Source organism: Amphiura filiformis, chromosome 5, assembly GCF_039555335.1.
Source record: "Amphiura filiformis chromosome 5, Afil_fr2py, whole genome shotgun sequence".
Taxonomy (NCBI): domain Eukaryota; kingdom Metazoa; phylum Echinodermata; class Ophiuroidea; order Amphilepidida; family Amphiuridae; genus Amphiura; species Amphiura filiformis.
Window position 1 is genome coordinate 61,498,429 of NC_092632.1, and position 23,788 is coordinate 61,522,216.

The following is a 23,788-nucleotide window of genomic DNA, read 5'->3' on the forward strand; positions in this document are numbered from 1 at the left end:
CATCCCAATGGCATAGTCCAATAACCTCAATTACATAATCATAGTGCAAAATTTGACCTCAAATTGCAGATTATGAGTTTTTGCACCCAAATCTTCAAAGGTCATTCAATGAATGTACAAATGTATTGGGGTTTAAGAAATGTTCCCCTGATAGATGAGCATGTTGTGGATCCTAGTGTATCCTGTATTTATTTGCTCTCTTATATTCGTATCAACAAGCATACTCTGCAATAGCACTACTTTTAGGCTGTTGCTTTAGTACACTATCCCGAGTGGTTGCTTCTGCAACTCATGCTCGCACTTCACGCTCGCTTCTTGCTGTACATGTTCAACATGTTCGCGAGACCACATACTGAGGCTACCTCTGCAGATGAATGGAATGTATCTCGGCATGGCGTCAGAGGTGAAAGCCTGGTACAGTACAAAATCTTACCAATCACTACTCTCCATTCCATTACACTATTGTTTCTTTGGTGTCAATCATCCAAGAACAATCCCCTTCAGTTTCAATGCTATACATTGTCTTCTAATTATTGAGGTATGGTGTCAAAGTGCAAAACACATGCATATATGAGTAAGCAATTTACAATCCACACTCACTCTGGGGAAGCAGCCCTCGAATTAAGGATCTGAAGGGGCATGGCAACTTTTTTAGGGCAAGTTGAAAATTGCCTTGGATTTTCACTGAAAAGGCAAGGCAGCACGGCAGTTTGTAATATTTCAAGAGGGCATCATGGCAACTGTTGAAAATTTGAGAAGGGCACCAAGGCAATTTCTCAAAAGTGAAGAAAACACACACAAACATAGATAGATGATTTTATAAATGAAGGGGCAGGGCTGGGGCACTGACGACAACTTAATTTAGGGGAGCACGGCAAGTACCTGCCTTGGGTAAAGGACATATTTTGAGGGCATTACGGCAGTGGGGATGGGCACCCACGGCATAATGCCATGGGTGCCGTGGGTTCATTCGAGGGCTGTGGGGAAGATTTTGGAAATATCTTCCACAGAGGGAGTACAAATTTCAAATGGAATTAGCACATTAAGCAGCTCCATTTGAAACTCACCCTCCCTGTGTGGAAGATGAAATCTTTCTCAAAGGGTGCATGAAATTCAAATGGAGCTGCTTAATGTGCTGATTCCATTTGAAATTCATACCCCCTTCTGTGGAAGATATTTCCAAAATCTTCCACAGGGGGTGTGTGGATTTGAAATGGAATAGCCCAATATATCCATTTACATCAGTGGTTGTTGTAAATCATCTTGTTTTCTTCTTCATCTTGTTTCTCTGCTAGCCCAACAATTTCAGCGCTGACCTGCCAGAGCTTCTTAGCTACATCGTCGTCTTTACCCTTAGCATTGCACTCAACCTTTGCACAGTCTCTGTACAGGAAAACAAATAAGAAATAAATATGATCAAAATTAATTAAAGGAGTATTTCGTGATCCTAGCATTCTCTTTTTATGACATTTTTCAGTAGATATCCACGAGAAAAGCTTATTCCCAAAATTTCAGTTGATTCCGATTTTGCGTTTCCGAGTTATGCATGATTATGTGTATTACACTGCTCCATAGACCACTGTTGTAATTTCGTTCTGGTATACCAGAACGAAATTCAAACTTCAACTGTAGCCAGAGGTTTCCAGTAGTATAAAAATCTCAACTTAAAAAAAAAAAAAAAAGTGGGGGGATGAGGCTGTGGATCACGAAATGCCCTTTTAATATCTTCATATGGAGCATGGCAGGTAATCAGGGTTGTAGCTAGCCCAAGTTGAGTGCCGGCTAATTTTGCTATCCCATTAGAGCACTGGCTCGTGGCATAATCTTGTTAGTGAATGTGTGTGATCAAGGATAGGCTATGAGGGTCTCACCTCACTAAAAATGGGTTTTTTGGTCTTTTATGATGAAACAATATATTTTTTTGGGGGGGCTGCCGGCCAATGTCAGTGCCGGCTAATCTCTACAGGTGTATCTACAACCCTGCAGGTAATTATAGTATTTCAGTATTTCAGTCAATGCTTGAATTTCTATCAAGTTGACTTGATTCAACAGAGTGACCAGAAAGAGAGTGACACTCACAAGCATGCACATACACACCCACCCCTACCACACACATATTCATTTATTTGAACATTCATTATACAGGGTAGCCCCTGCAGTGACATTCATTTATTTGAACATTCATTATACAGGGTAGCCCCTGCAGTGCAAGGTACTGCTATCCTATAAAGTTATCAAATTCCGCGAGCAAGCAGCAACTGGAGAGACGGATACAACAATTTTCCGTTTTAATCAGCTGTTACTGAATGGTAAGCACACTGATTTTTGTTGAAAAACTAGCTAACTGCATGGAAAATAGTAAATTTTGCAGAGGTAGAAATTGTGCTGAAATGTAATATTTTGCAGGAATTATGCAGAAAATGGCCAATTTTTCACAGCAGCATTTGAAGAAAGAGATATAAGCGTGTAGGCTTACATTCAAACTGTTCTCATCTCGATATATCATAATCTAAAAACTAGCAATGGGCTATTCCATTTGAAATCCACCCACCCCTATGAAAGACATCACCTTAATCTTCCACACAGGGGGGTGTAGATTTCAAACGGAGTCACCAATTCAGATAATCCCATTTGAATTAACACCCCCTGTGTGGGAGATTAATGTCACACCTTCCACAGGGGGTGTAAGGATTTCAACTGGAATAGCCCAATGCAGGGAATTGCATATACATACTTGAAATATTTGCCAGATACATCTTCCAGTTTGTCATTCACAGCGCAGTCAATTACAGTCTGTGCTCCCTGTTTAGGTGATTTAAGTACTATATAGTTGATAGGACCCCAGAAGAATGATGAGAAGTAAGATTTGCTAATACCCATGTGCCTAGACAACTCAGTCCTCACAATCCCCGGGTGCACAGAATTAGCTGTTACTCCTGTTCCTGTGTAGAAAAATGAAACAAAAGGTGTGTAAAATGATATCCATGGGTAAGCTTTCATGCATTTTTTTTTTTTCCATAATTAATATACTCTTAATTTATTTCACTTGCTGGCAGAGAAAAACGGCACTTGTTTACATTTTGAGAGCATAAAAATAAAGTGTGGTTCTCATTGGCTAATTAAATTGTCTGACAGTCATAATAACAGACCGGTAATCTGATTGGCCGATTACGTGTCAAAGAAGCGATCGTTGCAGAGCTGCGCTCATCAAAGCACAGTGTCATTAACTGTGCATGCATGTCAATCAGATCAAGAGAGTGCTGTACTTCTCTGGAAGCTTGTGTAGGGGACAAACCGAAAGTTTGATGACATCCTATAAAAGCTGTCATATTTAACCCCATGAGAACTACCTGCCGATTGGCCAAAAAGAAGTTTTCATTATCAATTGGACCAATCAGCAACATTGTTAGAATAATTTCACCACACAAAAAAAATTGGGGTAAATTATTTGCAAAGCTCCATTCTGATTGGTGATTAAAGTGAAGATATCATATAATTGACCAATCAGAGGCAATGTTAGATTGGCAGGTAATGTTCAGGGGGTTAAGAAACCCTTGTGGTTCGTAGTCAACATGTGGGATACTGCAATTCTTTATGAGGTTTAGATATATGTTATAGGAATTGGATCCTGATGCAGATGGGATTGTCATATGCATAAAACATGTTTGTTGACAAATGTGCAGCAACATCACATCAAAAGCTTCATGCATGTAACTTAAAGTGGAAATTTATTTGGTTATATGCAATGGACATAAAACCTTTCCAATAGCAAATTTGCTACCATTTCAATTCCAAAATGTACAAAATGTATTTGGTTATATGTAATGGATATAAAACCTTTCCAATAGCAAATTTGCTACCGTTTCAATTCCAAAATGTACCAAATTTATTTGGTTATATGTAATGGATATAAACACCTTTCCAATAACAAATTTGCTACTGTTCAATTCCAAAATGTACAAAATTTATTTGGTTATATGTAATGGACATAAAAACCGTTCCAATAGCAAATTTGCTACCATTTTTCAATTCCAAAATGTACAAAATTTATTTGGTTATATGTAATAGACATAAAATCTTTCCAATAGCAAATTTGCTACAGTTTCAATTCCAAATGTAAAGTCTTCCCATTTTCAAATTGCCGCTATTAAAATGTACACTGAAAACTAAATTCACATTATGATCTTTCTTCTTCTAGCATGAAAGTTCGTAGAGATGTGTTGGTAATAAAAAAAAAAGGAGGATTTAACTTGATCAATAGCTCCATGCATGTTGTACATGGAATCTTTTGAAGAAATGAAATTGAATAAATGATTGTCCTTCTTACCTTTCAAGCGTTTGCTTAATTCATGTGTGAAGAGTACATTTGAAAGCTTGCTGTTACTATATGCCTGACTTTTGTTGTAATTTTCTTTACTATTAAGGTCGTCAAAATTGATTTCTCCTCTGTGGTGAGCCAGTGATGATAAAGTGATGATGCGACTTGGTGCCGATGCTTTTATTTTATCAAGCAAAAGGTTGGTTAAATAAAAGTGACCTGCAAAAGAGAACAAATCAGAAATAACATTTCTGGTTACAGTATTGGCAGATAAAAGGGAATATTGCAAAAAGGTACATGTATTCCAGTAAGGATGCAATGTCCAAATTTTGCTGATTCACAAATGCACAGCTTTGAATTGAAGAAATAGATCCTTCAATGACAATTTATATTTTAGCATCATTGAAATCATCGAAGTAGGCTGATATTCACACTGGCATGTTCTTGGCATAAACACGGAGGGGGGGGGGGCTTGAGTCCCAAGCCAAAAGCCACCCTTAGGGATGCACCTGACAACAGTCTGTTAAATATTCAACAAGTATGTACAATTCATGTGCTTTACAATAAGCCCAATCGCCATAACTTCTGTTATTTTGGGACACTTTGACCTCTGACATATCGGAGAAATTGCTGTAATTATTATTAATTTATTTATTATTGTCATAATGCTATCATTTAAAATATTTAAATAATTAATTTATTCAATAATAATATTTTTTTGGTTTGTATTCATTCTTGTAAAACATTTTAGATTATATTTTGTACGCACAAAAACCATTTTTCTGAATTTTTCCCAAAACTGCAAAAACTGTCCCACAATGCATTGCAAACTTCCAATGCCGATTGGGCTATTTCTGAATGGGGATTTGAGAGACAAGGGGTTGAATCAACCGGTTGATGGATAAACACAAGTGGTAGAACAGGAATGTGTATTACTGAAAGCATTTGTGGAACAAGTGATTGTGTTTGGAACCACAATCAAAATGATCATTCACAACACAAAATGGGTTGCTAAAGATCCGTTCATACTATGCCAAACTTGCGCTGTAGTGCAGTCTTTTGCAGTATGATGCAGTGCTGCAAACGCACCACACACTGCTAAGCAATTGCGGCGTAGTATGAACAGACCTTAACAGGACATGTGCAACCCAAGCATGAACCAGTAAATAGCTCAAACAGAGATTCCAGGGGTCTATTTCACTAAACTTTTAACCTTTCGTAACTCAAACTCAAATAAAACTTACAAGTTACGAACAATTTCGAGACTTACGAAGCTTCGTTAAGTTTAGTGAAATGGATCTGTTATGAATGATCATCCTACCTAAATGATTAACACCAAACTGCATTTCAAATCCATCTTCTGTCTTCCATTCTGGACATCTCATGATCCCAGCATTGTTCACCAACACATGCACATTCTCTTCCTCTGTAAAATAATTTAACTATGGTTAGAATCAATGCAATGCAATGCCACATTTTAATCTCATTTTATCTAAGAGGATGGGGGTTCAATTCCACTATAAATCGTTTTCAACTGCAGTTGAATGACATTGACCACCCCTTGCCCCTTCCTACATGTACATACTTGTTTTGTTTGCAATTGTTTGTATTTTTTTATCAATATCAATCCCACTGAAAAAAATTGAATTTCTAAAGATTTAGTACAGAAACCACATGAAAATTCAGCATTACAAAATCTGTTTTTAACCTTAATGGCGCTCGCAAATTCATTTGAAACTTATCGTTTTACAGAAACAATTTATACAATATGCAAGCACAAAGTATGTGTACATCAACATACGAGTATGTAAGCTATAGGTGGAATTTAAATTGAATGAACACGGCTTTCAACAGCTGTACTTGATCCAACCGCGATTGTATATCGCGTATTTCAAACTGCAATGCAAACAAACGACCTTGGATATAATACTAACCAATCACGAGCGTGCTGGCATGGATGGATTTGACTCATGCACAGTCGCACACGCTGGCGTACATCGCACAGCGTCATCATCCCTATATCTTTGTGTCAAAAATTGCTGTGATAGTACAATGAATCCTCTCGTTTTTCAACAGCTACGCATGGCAATTTTGTTCGAGATAGGCCGAGCGACTCAGGCTAGGCATACCATTTTACACACGATATGAGATTCCACAGAGCCTGCCACACAGTTTCTATTCTATGTTTTTACGATTTGCGCATGATCAGTATCCCATATGATATTTCTATTACAAGAAAATTTGATTTGTTGTCAGGTAAATCCCAGGTTTTATTTTTAATACACTAACTGGGAATTAAATACACTAATTAGCGGGGACCGGTATTTTGCTGTGGATATATCTTACTACATTTTATAAGTAACGATTTTGATCTTCAAAATAAAAATTGTGATATGTTCAACTGTTTGAGAATTCCAATTCTATAAAGGAACACATGTATTAGAAAATAAAATCGCAAGTCATACAATACACACCATGCCACTTTCTTTATCTGCGTCAATAATAGAATATCGATTTCAATCAAATTGAATACATCGCTCCAATTTGAGTTTGTAGTTCACCACTGAGCGATCCAGCGATCGATTGCTAGCCAATCAGATAGAACTCATTTTCTTTCGTTCGGTGAAATACCACTCGCCTGTCGCTCACCAACGGAGTATTAAGTTTATATTTATAATATAGGGTGTCGACACTGTGCATCGCGCAGTGTACGCAAAAAATCGTCACACTACATCAGGCTTTAATTGAAATTTCCACCATAGTATTACATTTGGCTATTCCCAGTTGAAATCCACATCCCTCCGCTATGGAAGACATGACTTATTCTTCCACACAGGGGGTGTGAATTTGAAATCTATATAATAGCAGGCGGCGAATGGCATGATAGAGCCGGCAACTTGTGAAACCGCCCGGCCGTATGGAATTTTCCATATACTCGGTTAGTTTTGTGGGGTTCATTATCGAACCCCAACGGTTTTAGCATGTATTTATATTACCGTATTTATTAACATAGGCCTATTTGTTTGTGATATTTCAAGCGTTTTAAAATTTCAAAATAATCCCATTCAATTACACGGTTGACGATGAAAATTTACTGAATCTGAACTGAACAAACAAAAATATTCACAAAAAGGCTTTTCCACATTATCTCTCAAACATGTACATTGTATGTCATTCACTTACCAATATCAATTTCGCTAGCAAAATCTCTTATTGACTTGAGGCTAGCAAGATCCAACTTTCTGAAGACCACTCTTGGATTACCCGACTCGGTGATGATTTCCTTTCTGGCCTTGAGTGCTTTCTTTTCATCTCGACAAGCAAGGATCACTTTGGCACCTGTTGGTATTGGGTACAGATTTATAGTGATACTGGTATAGAAGAAGAAATCTTATCGCATATCATCACCCTCATAACCAAACTGCCTAAGTCATTATTACATGTTTCTCATTTGCAATTTTGATTTTCTGAGTAATAAACCAATAATTAATCAAATTTCCAGCCGCATTCTTCATTAACTTGTGGAAATTTGATTAATTATGGGTTTATTACTCAGAAAATCAAAATTGCAAATGAGAAACATGTAATAATGACTTGGACAGTTTGGTTATGAGGGTGACGATATGTGACGTGGTATATCGAAAGCAGGCACTTTTGGGCAGGATTGTAAATGGAGAAATAGCCAAAAATCTACGCGGGGGTGATTTTTTCACAATTTGGGTTTGTTGCGAAGTTGTGATGTTATTAATGTTTAAAATATTGTCCGATAGTTTCAGACTGTAATATAACTGGCATCTTGTATTTTTTGATACATTTTCAAGGTAATTCCTACTCTCAACATTGTCAATAATATTTTTAAAGGCCGATATCTCAATTTCCAATTTTATAATACCATAACTTACGAGCTCAATATCTTCGCTTATGTCCGATTTCATTGGAGGAAACAGCGTTGTGGAGCAAAATATCTCTATATTTAAGATGTAAATACCTCAATTGATAACCTGCCCAAAAGTGTATGTGTAGGTCACATATGAAGAGCTTTGTTTCAAAACCCTTACATCCACTTGCCCATTTTGAGAACACATTAAAAATCATCAAAAAAATCACTGATATATATGGGGGTTTGCAAAAAAATCAGTTTTTGGCGGGATGCTTGGGTAGGGTGAGCATCTTGTCAAAAACTGCTTTTGTTGAAAAACACCTTACAGGTGTATATCAGTGATTTTTTATGATGTGTTCTCATAATTGTGCAAGTGGATGTAAGGGGTTTTGAAACAAAGCTCTTCATATAAAGGATGGCTGACAGTGATACTACCATGTAAGTTGTCCAAATTTTGTATGCATATAAATTTCCTATTTTGACTTCTCATCATTTTAATAATTAAGCACCTCCACAAAAAGACACTTTTAAGTACCCAGGGTGATCTACTTCAAATACAGTACCAGTAGTCTAAATGTTACCATTTTGGTGTTCCCACCACACAATAACTATATTGCTGGACCAATTTTGAAAGTTTGCTGTTCAGTATTACTTTCATGTTGGTTTAAATCATACAGTAAATTGCTACCTCCAAAGTCAACAAATTTGACCACTTGCCATACTTGGAAGTATGACAAGCAGTGGTGTGCACATCACATTGAAAATGGGGGGGGGGGGCAGGTTGTTCAGTTCCCCCGAATGGAGTCTGATTTAGGTGTGTAAGGTGCGGTTTTAGCGTTTTCCCCCGAATGACCAACGCCACTGATGACAAGTGGTAAAGTTTGTTTTTGCTGCCCTCTCAATCTAAGCAATTTCATGCTGTGTTTGCTTTTGATGTGACACAGCCTAATCAAACCGTGAAATCAAGATTGAATTAATGTAATTATCTTGACCCAGTTGCTGACATTAAAATATTGTTCACTTGATTGTTGGGAGAGGGCTTCATTTTCTTGATATTTATCTTCAAATATGTTTCTCTCATTTTTTTATAGGCTTTATTTAGCCTGGCATGAGCATTTTGTTTGAGCCTGGTCCCATCAGCAGGGCTCAAGTGTGTTTCCGTAAAGAGCGACCGGTTAAGGTAGTACTACACCCCCTAATAAATTTTGTGACTAATTTTGCATTTTTCTCAAAGAATAACTACACACTGGTAACAAAAGTTATGTATATTATAGGGGCAAGGAATCCAATTACTTCACTGAATTTGAATTCAGTGATTCAAGACAAGTGGTTCATGTTAAGAAATGAGGTACATGCTAGAGGTACCTCTTTTTTATCATAAATAACCCCGGTAAATAACGTACCGCTTGTCTTGAGTCACTGAAATTTCAGTGTAGTAACTGGATTCCTTGCCCCTATAATATACATAACTTTTGTTACCAGTGTGTTATTATTTTTTTGAAAAAAATGCAAAAATAGTCACAAATTTATCAAGGGGTGTAGCACCACCTGAAAACAACATAAAAACAATTGACAAAACATTTATAATTTAAAATCTTGCCAGGATTAGGATTGGGGTGACAAACACAATAAACTTGCTCACAGTTGTTTGAAAAAAGTTTCAATGGACTACTTTTTAAAAGCTTTACCTATCTAATTCTAATGCTTAAAAAAAAAAGGATTGATTGGGACCTGTAACACATATCTATACATACCTCTGTGGGCTAAATCCATTGCTGTTTCCTTTCCAATGCCAGTATTGGAGCCAGTGATGATAACAGTTTTCCCTTCCATTCTGACTTTACTCTTACACTGAGGTCCACCTGCCCAGTCCCTAATGAAAGCAAAACATATGTCATACATTGAGGGTTCTGGCAAGAAGGGGGAAGGAGAAAAACTTATCAGCTGGAATCTTATACAGCCCATGGACATACTTATGGTGTCGAAAAGTTCAGTTTTCAACCTCCTCTCCTGAAGTGATTCCATTTGAATATCTTCCTTGCATAGGCGTAAACACCTCTTCTGCACCTTCTCTAAAGCTAAAATATTTTCTTTGGAAAACGGACTCCAAGCTGAAGATATGCATATTCCTAGTGCCGTACTATTATGCTGTCTTTCCTATTCGGCGAGGATGACATTTCGACCTCCTCGCCTGTTTACAAACAGAGAGGTAGACAAAAGACCGTTCCGCTTGTCCAAACACTCAAGTATCAGAAGGATGGTCCACAATAGCGTGATTCACATAACAGGGATTAAAAAGCTGTCAAGTAGAACCATGTACTTCTTTTTGTCTGGATCATGTCAGAAATTAATATTTTGTTCTGGGTCTGATTATTCAGACTAGCGTATTCCAGGGCTGGACAAATGAGAGACTTGTATAAGATGGAAACTTTGTCTTCATTGAAATATCTATCAAATAAATCTTCTCAAATGAGATTATTGCAGTCAAAGGATTTAATCTGATGACATGTTGATCTCTGGTTATTGTTAAATACTTTATTGATGTAGGCTAATTGTGCATCTACATGTGTACATGTACCATTGTTACAATTTATTCACTGTACATGTAAATTGATTTTTGAAACACCCTATATGGAATTGGATATTTAAATGTGATATTATAGCAATTCTTTAAGGTGGTACTACACCCCTTGATAAATTTGTGACTATTTTTGCATTTTTCTCAAAAACTATTAATACACTGGTAATAAAAGTTATGTATATTATAGGGGCAAGGAATCCAGTTACTACACTGGAATTTCAGTGACTCAAGACAAGTAGTTATTGATTTATTGATCAAATATTGGTTTCCCTCATTTTTGAACTTGGCTATCTTCTGATGAGCCTTTTTCACAATTGGAACTGGGAGTCGGGATACTCTTTGATTCTACCTCATCGGATTATTACGCTGACTTTCGTATTCGCCGAGGAGGACAATTTCGACCTCCTCGTTTGTTTACAAACAGAGAGGTAGACAAAAGGCCTGTCAAAACTGTTCCACTTGTCCAAATACTCAAGTATCAAGTATCAAATAGATGGTCCATAATAGAGTGATTCACGCAACATGAATAGGGGATTAAAAAACTGTGAAGTAGGACCATGTGCTTCTTTTGTCCAATTTGACATCAAGATTTCGAATGGAAACAGTTCAGACCCAAAACACGATCATGTCAGAAATTAAAATTTTGTTCTGGGTCTGATTATTCGGACTAATCGGATTCTGGATCTGGATCTGGTTAAATATTCTCAACGCTCTTAAAGAGCCAGGCGAGAAGAAATGTGATGTGCGCTGGGGTATTTTTTAGTCCTTTTGCTGCTTGCTTAGATGTGCTGTGGTTGCTGATTTGAATTGCTTATTATCGTGGATGGTTACTATGCTTTGTGGTAGGTTGTTCCAGTCTTTTATTGTTTGCGGAAAGAATGAAAACTTGTGACAGTCCTTGTTGGATGTCTTCAGCTTGTAGGATTCGCTGTGATTGTGTCTGGAGAGGCGTGTGACCGGTTGTAAGAATTTTCCTGCCGGTATGGCAGTCTGACCGTGATGGATTTTATGGAACATGGACAGTCGGGCTGCTTTCCGGCTGGTTTCCAGTGTATCCCATTGAAGGGCATTCAACATTGCTGTAACGCTGCTTGTGCGGCGGAAATCATTGCAGACAAATCTTACCGCTCTTCTTTGGATCTTTTCTAGCTGGTCTTTCAAATCTTGGGTGTGTGGGTCCCAGATGGTAGATGAATATTCTAATGGGGTCGTACTAAAGTCTGGTAAGCAGTAGCTTTCAGGTCCTTTGGACATGAATATAGATTACGCCTAATAAATCCCAGGGCCCTATTGGCCTTAGCCACTTTAGATTGGATGTGATTCCCCCACTTGAGATCAGATGTTATTTCGACACCAAGATATGAGTGAGATGATGTGTTTTGTAAGATTTTGTTTCCTAATGTGTATTGATGTTGTTTGGGAGTTTTTGCATGTGTGAGCCTAAGAACAAAACACTTGTCGGCATTGAAGCTCATTTGCCACAGATCCTGCCACGTGGACAATGTGTTCAAATCGTCTTGCAGTTGTTGTGCATCCGATTGATTCTTTATGGTGTTGTACATCACACAATCATTCGCGAACAGTCTCACGTTGGATTTGATGTTGTTCGCAAATCGTTCAGATACAAGAGAAATAGCAGCGGACCTAAGACAGTGCCCTGGGGCACTCCTGACTTAACCAGTACCCAAGAGGATGTATCTCCATCAACAACAACTCTCTGATTCCGCTTTGTCAGAAAATTAGAGATCCAGTTAAAGGTATTGCCTGTGATGCCATAATCATTGATCTTATACAAAAGGCGCTGGTGGGGTACACAGTCGAATGCCTTAGAAAAGTCCATAATCACTAGGTCAACTTGAGATCGCTTATCTAAGGATTCTGCAAGATCGTCAACTGTCTGGATCAACTGCGTTTCGCAGGAGTGGTGTTGTCGAAAACCGTGCTGCTTGTCCGTTAAGATGTTATATCGTTCCAAGTGTGTCATGATATTACTGTGCACGATATGTTCAAGAGTTTTACAGCATATTGACGTGAGAGATACTGGACGGTAATTACTCTTAACAGACCTGTCACCCTTTTTGTAAACGGGAGAGATGTTGGCGGTTCGCCAGTCGCCCGTTAATACACCCGATTCAAGTGATTTGGAGAAAATCAAGCAGAGTGCAGGTGCAATCTCCTCGGCAGTGAGCTTCAATATTTTAGAAGGAATTCCATCGGGTCCTGAAGCCTTGTGCTCATTTAGCTCTTTCAAAAGCTTTTGGACTCCATCCACATTAATGTCAATTGGTGGCATAGATGGGAAGTCTTGTTTCATTGGAGTGTTAAGTGGCTTCTCGTTGGTGAACACCGACTGAAATTGGTTGTTTAATATTTCAGCCTTTTTACTACTGTCAGCGTGGAGAAGCCCTTCACTCTTTAGGGCCGGTATCCCAGTTGAATCTTTCTTCATCCTCTTGATAAAGCTCCAAAACTCCTTAGAAGAAGATAAGCATGTTGATCTCACATAGTTCCAATAGGATATCCTTGTTTCTCTCTGCCCTATTTTCCTCAACTCTCTGAATTTTTGCCAGTCCTGACAGAAAAACTGCACTTCATCCTAGTTGTAACATTAATCAATTTATATAGATAATACATTACAATACAAAAAATTCTTACTTCAATAAGACAGTCAATCCAGCCATCGCTCCAACAACTGTCACCCGGAAAGCAATTTTTGTTGTAAAAAATCGATTGGCCATGTCGGCCCATTCCCCAGGTCCTCGGGCCATTTTGAAGACGATGGTTAAATGAAATTACTAGACGACAGTTATATGAACAATTACTATCATATGTAGTTGTGTTTAAATGCTCATTATGGCCAAGAAAAGAAGTTAGCTGCACTTGAAATCACCATGTAATTGTAAACAAATCCTGGGAAAACATGTGTATTCGGGCTCTCTATAGTAGTTCAAAGGTAAAAAGTGTTACTATTATATTTTTGTTGAATTTTGTTGTATTCCATTTATTGCAATTTTGCGGCTCTATTTTGCATTAATATTGTTACCATGTATTATAAATTATAGTTTTTTAACTATTAAGTCACATGCATCCCTGTTATCTTCAGGAGATTTGAATTAGTTGGTGAATAAAGAAAATAAAAACACTACTTGCCTGACCTCGGTAAAGACAGCTCGTCGGATAATTAATTAATTGACTTGTTGGGGGAAAAAAACTTCGTGTTCAAACTTTTATCCAAGCTCGAAAAGCCTAAATTTGTACTGTTTGTAACAAATTGCTGGAGATACAGGGACAATTGTTATGATATATGGTAAGCTTACAACTTAGGTATTTTACAGAATTGGACTTTAAAGTTAAACATTTGGCCTGGAAATTTTAATTAACAGTCAGTACTACAGTAGTTAAAAGCTTAACTTTTCATATGAAAGTATATAGTCCGAATATTAAATCAGACACAGAACAAAATATTAATTTCTGACATGATCGTGTTCTGGGTCTGAACTGTTTCCATTCGAAATCTTGATGGCAAATTGGACAAAAGAAGCATGTCCTAAATGTCCATTTAGCTGCACTGCTCATGCCGATGACGGGTCCCGGGAACGGGTCATACTAGGATTTCAATTTTTTATTAATGAAGTTACATGTTGTTTTGAGGAATATTAACACAGGAAGTTTTGAGTTTTATTTCAACTTGCGGTGTAGGAAGGTGAGTGAATTCGTGATGAGGTTTTCTTGTTTCAACGATCCGATAGTAGGATACGAGACGTAGGGTAAAAAAGGTCTTCTGCATGCGTGGTCTGGTGGTGTTCTTGAAATCATCTAGAAACGCTTCATTCGCTGGTATCATTTCAGGCTGTCTTGGTACGAGTGATATGAAAGTACATGTACTTACTATTTTGTGTGATCCTCTTTTTCAGACCGAAAATTCTGCCATAAAATTTGACTCCTCCTTTATCATACTTGTAAGCATGCGCGTACGCAGGAATTTCTAAAGGGGGTGTGATGATAAAAATAAAGAAATGACCGCAGTAGTGGTCATCCCGTCAGCGCTTAGCTGACTTAGGGGTGTCTGAGGGGGATGTGCCCCTCAGAATTTTGAAACTTTTGCAAAATGAAGACCTAATTGAAGCGATTTGGTGGACAATTTTGGCACTATTAGTGTGTAAAATTTTAATTTGAAAAAGCCAACAATTTGTGAAATGACGGTCCATGAAGCCTTTTATGAACAAGTTTTCCCTACAGTTGTAGGCCTCTTTAGGGAGCGATCGTTATTTATGGCAGGGGGGGGGGAATGGGTAAATTTTTTGTGGTCTTGAGGGGGGAACCTGAAATTTTTAGTTGAACCAGGAGGGGGGATTGTTAAATTTTAAATGGAGAAAATTGGGAAAACCAGGGGGAACGCGAAAATTTTGAGCGGACGCGAGGGGGAACGCGAAATTTTTGTCGATATTTTTGCCAAAACACCCATTCCCCCCCCTGCCGTAAATAACGATCGGTCCCTTAGTGTTAAACACAAATTGGTAAATGTCAAAAGCAGAAGCCAAAATGGCTACTTGTTTATCCACTACACAGAATGCCCCCCCCTTCAGAATTAAGAAACTTTGCAAAATGAAGACCTAATTGATGCGATTTGGCGGACCATTTTGGCACCGTAGTGTGTAAAATTTTAGTTTGAAAAAGCCGAAAATTGGTGAAATAACGGTCCATGAAGCCTTTCGTGAACAAGAGTTTTCCCTCCTGCAGAAGTTGGAAAATTTTGCAAAATGAAGGTCCGATTGAAGCCATTTGGTGCATAATTTTTACACTATTTAAAATCATTGCTTCAAACAGAAAAAAGGGCCCGAACTCAATTTGCACAATTAAAACCTTTACGATGACGTTGCCGGGTAGGGGTGTGACGATATGGAGAGGTGTTGGTGTTAACATGTAGGCCCTATATCCATGTTAATTAACAATTAAATGGGGGTGGGGGTGTGTGGAGGGTGTTAACATTAATCGACATATTTACGCACGTTGTCGGTCAGTCAATACCGGGTATAGGGGAGAGAAAAATTTGAGTGGGGGTAGTTAAGATATCTATAGGCCTATGATAATTTGATATTATGTCCCCTATGCCATGCTCATTTCCCTCCCTCCTCTCCCCCCCCCCTCCTCTCTCTCTCTCTCTCTCTCTCTTTCTCTCCCTCTCTCTTTCTTTGCCTTTTCTCCCTCCATTTTTTATTTTTTGGACAAACCCAAGGGGGGTGTTTCACACACGTAACACCCCCCCCCCTGCGTACGCCAATGAAATGCTTGTAAGTAATTGTCGTTAATTTAAGTACAACCTTTTTTATGGTACATTTGAGTAGATATCATTATCAACAAAACAATTTGTTCCCTTAGTTTCAGTTGATTCTGATCATTTTGCACAACTTGAGAGTTATGCATGACATGATTATATTATTACAATGCTCCAGGCATACATGTAGGCTACTGTGCTGTATTATTTTGTTATGTTATTAGGGTACTTGGCGCAATGGTTAGGGTACTAACCTTTAGTGTATGAGGTCATGGGTTCAATTCCCGGCGGTGGCGATTTGCTGGGATATTGACTTGGGAAAAAAAGTCTGAAATTAATTGGCAACTTCTGTAGATTAAATTCAGACTTCCACTTTTGTGCATGTGTATCATTGAATCAGTGATGTATAAACTATTTGTATCACTATTTGCTCATTGGCCATAAATCATATCCTGTGCCGTATGTCAAAGAGGCAGCACTCCAGAGGTGACTTGAAGTTGAAGTCAACTCCAAGCAATTACCGCTTTGGGTAAATTGGTGGATTGATCAATATATATTGGTTTGATGCTGGTGTTGCTTACCTGATTGCATATTGACGTAAAGATAGTCGGAGTGATTGCCGAATAGGGTACAACTCTACTAGTCTTATTACAAGACTGCCCTACCCCAACCATAACCCCTAACCCTAAACTCCGTAAAGAAGGACTCGACTCAAGTCTAGCAAGTTGCACCCGATTCGGTAATTGTACCAGATCGTCATCAGCTAGAGTAGCAAAGCAGAAAGCGACATGGCACTTTGAAACTAGTGTAACGTTTCTCAACTTACAGCTATATTGTGACATTTCCATTAGAAATAGTTGAGTATTTCTTTACGGTAAAATATTAGCTTTTACTTTCAGATATATCCCCTTTTCATTTTGAGCCGAACATTCGAACAATTGAGGTAAAGCAAAGAAAATTGGAATTTACTACCAGTGCTGATGTAGCCAATGCAAATTAGTAAAAACTGTTGTAGGGGCATGAAACTTGGTGGGTACAGTCAACATTTAAAGCCAAATTTCGAGGTCACCAGAGGTCATCTGAGGTCAAATAAGTAACTACATTTAGAGCCAAAACAAAAATTTTTGTTTTACATTTTGTAATTTGCTCAAAATATGTTTTAGATTAGTAGACCAAGCATGATTTCCGATTGTTTTTTAAAATTACAATTGATATATATAAAACCTAATTTTGTACTCTCTTGCAGATTTTGACTATCCAATATACAATGATATAAAGGGCAAAAGATCAGGACAAAATGTTGGGACTGGCAGACTTGCACAGCTGGGTTATCTTCACATCTTACATGGCATTTAGTGTCAACCAAGGTAGGTCACGTTGTTCATAAATTATCAAAAGCAACTTCTACACCTCAATTCAGGGCTCAAAATACTTTTTTATTACAAGGGCTATCACATAAAACGATCCACTCAAATTTGAATAGAAACATGTGAAATTTGACAAGGGAAACTATTCAGATGGAGACATAACATATTTCTCTTACAAATGAATCGGATATATTCTCATCAAAATGACAAGAAACTCATCAAATTTGATAAAATTTGCTTTGTCATTTAAAAAAAATGAATAGATTCTTGTCAAAAATAACCCAACTTATCAAATTTGAATAGTTTGTCTTGTCAGAGGGGGAAATAACATAATCTTGTCACAATGAAATGGGTGATCTTGTCAAAGAATGATTTGGAGATCTTGTCAATTTGAATAGTTACAAATGAAATGGAAACTGTTCATTTTGATAAGATTGAGGTTGTCGGTTCAAAGTGATTAAAAACCTAATCAAAATGAACAGCATTTCTCATCAAAGCAAATATTTACAGGATTAAAAAATAAGTAGGGATTCTATTCAAAAACATGAATAGTACAAAATTAGAGTGTACTTGTGTGTACTTTTTTCCATTGACATGTATTTTTTACACAAGGGCTATTTTGTGAAATTTACAAGTAAAATACCCTTGGCCTCTTGTATATTTTGGGTCATGCCTCAATTCAAAGAGAAACTCACAAATCTAGATTAAATCCGTGATATGAGTCTTATGTTTAACTAATCCTGACTGCCCCCCCCTATTTGGCATGATACGTGAGAGAAGGCAGTGCCAATTGGTAATAGAAATAGATACAATATATGCATGAGTAAAAGTGAATTTTTCATAAGCCAAAATTAATGTACCAAATATGTGTGTTTGGTCAAATGTGAGACCAGGCCCGTAGCCAGAATTTTTTTGTGGGGTGCAGAGTTTTCCAAATATAGACCTTTTCCAAGAGAAATCTTCATTCTGGCCAAAAGTTGATCTTTATCCCCTCTGTAATTGATTTTTGGATCCTATTTTTTAACAAAGTTTATGATTTGGGGTATATTTAATATCAAAAATGTTGACATTTTTGGACAAATGTTGGGATTTTATTGACAAAGCCGACCTTTTGCACCTTTTGCAGGGGGGTTGCGCATCACCCCCATCACACCCCTGGCTACAGGCCTGTGTGTGAGACATCATTCAAACAGGCTGTATTCCTGACAGTATTTAGATTTAGTACTTCCCACATGTTGATTTGTGGATGCACGTCTGGTCACCTTCATAACTTTGTATGTGTTCTTAGAAGTTGGTACTGGTAAAAAAACGCAGTGATTTATAGTGCGCTACATACAGGCACAATGCCTAGACGTCAGTGGCGGGGGCAGGGGGCACAGCCCCCCACTTTTGTTGGTCATTCGGAGGACGGTACAAAAACGTCAAAATGTGCCCCCTCAAAATAGGATTCCTTGGCCTTTTAAAAATGCTAAAACCCCAGAGCTTCTGAGGGCCAGGGCACTGCCACCTGGACCACCAGGGGCTCTAAGGCGGGCCCCTGGACCCCACCTGTGAGGGGCTTCGTGGCAAGTCGCTCGCAGTGCGGGCTACGCCTGCACCTTGCACTCCTAATCAGACTCCATTCGGGGGAACTGAACAACCTGGCCCGCCACTTTCAATGTGCTGCGCACACCACTGCTAGACGTTGATCCACAAGCCTCAGCACACTGTCTTTACAGGTTGTTGCTGACCACTAACAGCCCCACATCATTTCATAAACCATATAACAACAACCCGGGGACTTTGCTTCTTAGAAGCTCACACCCTAGACATTCTACAATTGACCTTTGCAGCTCCGCGGGTTACAACAAGACAATTAGCAATAAGTTCCTTGACAAGGGGAATTTCAAGCTGACTCAATTTTTCCATGAGAGCATACTAAACCACCACCAGGGTTTGAACCCGCAACCTCTCTCACCATAGTCGAACATCTTATCGATTGAGCTAACTTGACTACTTGTCAAGCTGATTTTGCAAAAAGTGTAAAATCAGAGAGATGTCCTGTGTCTGTGTTGCACCTGCATGCATGTGAAAGTAATTTTTATGAAATGTATAACAATATGATATGAAATGAAATATTTGTTTGTTTGTTTGTTTGTTTGTTTAACAGAATATTTTTATGCATGTTTGTGTACTAGGTCTACTTGTGACAGCTACTAAAGACAAGGATAACCAGTACAATTACAACCCAACCACAGTTGTACTATTAGTGGACTGCCTTAAACTCATCACATGTGTGGCATTGTATTTATATCAAAAGTAAGATTATGTTCATTTGTATGATCAAGATTTGTGTATGAAGTTCAAAGCTAAAATGAGCTATTCCATTTAAAATTCATACCCCCTGTGGAAGATTCTGGAAATATCTTCCACATTGGGAGTATGAAGTTTGAATGAAATTAACACATCAGGCAGCTCCATTTGAAACTCATACACCCTCTAAGAAAGATTCAACCTGAATCTTCCACAAAGGGAGGGCGAGTTTCAAATGGAGCTGCCTAATCTGCTAAATCCATTTGAAATGCATACTCCCCCTGTGGCAGATATTTCCAAAATCTTCAACAGGGGTAGTGTGGATTTCAACTGGAATAGCCCAATAGTGTTTCCAATGCTGTTTTGCTGTTTGTGTTTTTTGGCTTCCAAAATCGTCTTTTTTCCCTGTGCCAAGCATATTGCGTGACTGATGCACGCTTTTATGGACTTTGTACATGTAGTAATAAAAGCCAAGTAATATAATATAATTCTCGCCTTATCGCCTATTACGAGCTGATCATAATGTAGTGTCCACTGTCCACCCTGCTGGGGCACAATTGTAATTTCTCTTTATTGTGATTGTATGTTGCTATAATTAAAGGACCATTCAGTTATCCCAGCACAAGTGTAAAAATAAATACAAATTATTTATAAATTGCTTAAAAGTGATGGATAAGACATTTTCGAAATGAAAATTTTTTTCAAAAAAATGAAAAACAAACAAACCCAGCAGCATTGATGATGTTGAAGCCCCATTCATATACATGTAGCTGATTTATATACTGTCAGTATAAAAATTATGTTAAAGCCTTATTTTGTCTTAAATACACAGCTTTCTGCTGAACCACTAGCAGGCTATATTAGCACATCTATGACAGTGACAAATTTACCAAAATCTGAATTTTGGTGATTGTTATGATCGTCCAGAATAGCAAATCACTGAAAGGGCCTTTAAAACTATTATTTCATTATCAGAATGTGCTTGCAATAACATCAGTCATCATATGCTATTTAAATAAAGGCACTTAATTTAATACCCACATGACCAAATGGATGCTGACATTACAGCTTGTAGACAGAAAGTCTGGAAAAGTGACCTTTGGTACAGCGGGTGGTCTTCCTGTGTATTTCAACTTTAAATGAGTCTTGCATGTCCAGATTTTCTAGCAAATTTGTTGTTTTTTTGCAACTTTGTAGTATTATTGTAACCTATTGTAAGAGTTTCCACTGATAACTTGTTTTTTCCGATGGTAAAAACTTCCAAAATTTAGTTATTGAGGACATAAGAGAAAAGCAGAATCTCCCAATGTGTAATAACTTAGCCTATTACATTTTTAGTCATTTCGATGATATTTGTCTGAAAAGTTAGCATTGTAGAACATCTACTGATCACTTGGTGGTCTTTTTATGGTGGCGCTCATGGATCATGTGGGCATTAAATTAAGAACCATTTATTAAATAGCCTAGGATGACTGAACATAGGACCCACACATGATAGCCCAAATGCTATCACACACCAACATATAGCAAGTTTGAGTAGCATGTTTTAGAATTGATAAAAAATTTAATCAGATCCTATGATTTTCATATAACCTGGTGTTTTGTCAAAATAAACATGTTGCTGCAACTATGACTTGTTATTTTATGTTAAATTTTGAATGTACCACATCATGAAGTCCAAATAAGGACATTTAAAAAATCTCAATCAAACAGCTCCACAAATTGTGTGAATGTAATTTTAAGATTTATGTCTATTTTGATACTTATACTACAATGTATGTGTTTTCCGGTATTTTTATTCCACAGTCAATCAGTGATGGCAATGTTTCATGCAATAATAAGAAATTATAAAGGTACGGTCAGGTCTCATATCAGGTGTATTTTAATTAATTGATAGTTTTACGAGGGGGGTATCAAAAAGTTTTAGAAATCGCCCAGAAGTGAAAGAGCTATATCAATGAAATTTTGTCAGTGCAATCACTGGTCCTTATGTACACTATGGTGCAAAAATGGTCTCAAAAGTATAATTTACTTTTTTTACAGGAGCTAGATGTCACTACCTGCCTATGTAACGGCATAACCAGCAAAATGGAGAAAATTGAGGCATGCAGCATGATTAAGTTCCATTTTAAGGGTTACAGTGCCCAGAAAATCTGTGATGAAATAAAAATTCCTTTTCCAAAAGCGACAGTGACATATATCACAATCACCACCGAAGATAACTTTCATTTCATCATCAATTTTCTAGGCACTGCAACCCTTCAAAAGCAGGATCTTAATAATGCTGCTTGCCTCAATTTTCTCAATCTTGCAGTTTATGCGCAGTAACTGGGGCAGCAGGTTATTGGCATCTAGTGCCACCTGTAAAAAAGTAAACATACCTATGAGACCATTTTTGGACCATAATGTACATAAGGACCAGTGATTGCACTGACAAAATTTCATTGATATAGCTCTTTCACTTCTGGGCGATTTCTAAAACTTTTTAATACCCCCTTGTAAACTCATGATCTCAACACAAAATTAAGACGTACCTCAAATTTTTGGTCACAATTTTGACCTTCATCTGGAGAAATTTGAGGTACGTCCTAATTTTATGTTTAGATCACAAGTTTAAAACTATCAATTACAATTATAAATTTTACCAACACAGATGAACTTTCATGCTTGTATTTTAATTGATGACAGCCATTGAGATACGAAGTTGCAAAACAAGGAGAGTAACTATTTTAAATTTATAAACTCTTTATGTTCCAAAATGATGTATCTCATCTCTATAGTTATTCTTGTTGTCATTGATTGCCTTCAATCAAAAGAATAGTTCCAAATACACAGAAGTTGGATGGAAACTACAGGATTGTCAGCTGAGTGCCACCTGTCTACAGGAGTTTCGGCCCTTGAAGAGATCACACCACTAAATCAGGTCCCCACCTTTCTGACTGAGCAAATAACATTATAACAGTCAAGTGTGTCCATTCGCAGACCACACCTGGTTGGTTTTAATGGGGAAAAAAGTTTAGAATGAAGGCTGATGTGCCCATTTGTTTGTGGTAGTTGTGCTCTGTGGATGTTTTGCTCACCATGCTCACTATCTAAGCATAAAAAGATTTAAAATATTACAATTCTGAAATTTTAGGAACGTTTTGGGGTTAAATTTACCAAATGACGTCACAACAAAGATGCCCTGTGCTGTAGAGATTGGTATGGTGTATGTCGTGTTCGAATCACCACAGCGGAAAATCGAGCTGCTCAACTGCCAAAAAATTGCAGGTTCTAGGGTACAATATATCATAAACTTTTAGTAAAATGTGTTTTGAATGGATGATTGTTAGTGAAGAAAACCTGAGTCATTCCACACCGTTGACCTCTACGCCTATCAAAGAGAAAGATCAACCTTTTAAATTCCAATCGCCCAAAAACCGTGGCAAAAAATCTGTCAAAGGTATGATTATTAACTGCAATGGTCTAAAAAGTAGTGGTAAACAAGCTGCTTTTAGAGCTGCTCTGGACCAACATGACCCTGATATAATCCTTGGTTGTGAGTCCAAGATAGGTCAAGACCATGCAACATACTCAATTTTCCCAGACAGTTACACAGTGCATCGTAAAGATAGGAATGCATACGGAGGAGGAGTATTTATTGCTAGTAAAGATACACTCATAATTGATGAATGTGATATTGACTCAAACTGTGAGGTTATCTGGGCAAACCTACAATTTGCCTCATCTAAACCATTGTACATTGCTAGTTTCTATGGTCCTCAGAAACAAAAACAAATAGCCATAGAGGAGCTGGATAAATCATTATCCAATATTACCTCTAAAAGTAGAGGAAAGTTGCGAATATTATAATAGGGGGTGACTTTAACCTCCCAGATATCAATTGGCAAACCTGGAAACCCTCAAATAATAAAACTGCCTATGCACACCAAAAGTTCTTGGATTTCCTTTTGGGAAATTCACTTAGCCAGCTGGTTGACTTCATCACCAGACCAGTGTCTAATAGTACTTTAGATCTGTTGGCAACCACCAACCCACAGCTCATAAGCAACCTTGAGCCTAGTCCCGGCATCTC

General features: G+C 37.7%; 1 protein-coding gene across 1 annotated transcript; it reads right to left on the reverse strand.

Moving 5' to 3' along the window:
• Positions 1 to 876: 876 nt before the first annotated feature.
• LOC140153490 (retinol dehydrogenase 13-like) lies at positions 877 to 13,712 on the reverse strand. Its single transcript, XM_072176254.1, has 7 exons — positions 13,435 to 13,712; positions 9,953 to 10,071; positions 7,502 to 7,657; positions 5,640 to 5,744; positions 4,328 to 4,537; positions 2,735 to 2,942; positions 877 to 1,383 (listed from the first exon to the last, which is right to left on the reverse strand). Exons 1-7 carry the CDS (start codon positions 13,545 to 13,547, stop codon positions 1,242 to 1,244), a joined length of 1,053 nt encoding a protein of 350 aa, XP_072032355.1. The 5' UTR covers positions 13,548 to 13,712; the 3' UTR covers positions 877 to 1,241.
• Positions 13,713 to 23,788: the final 10,076 nt, after the last annotated feature.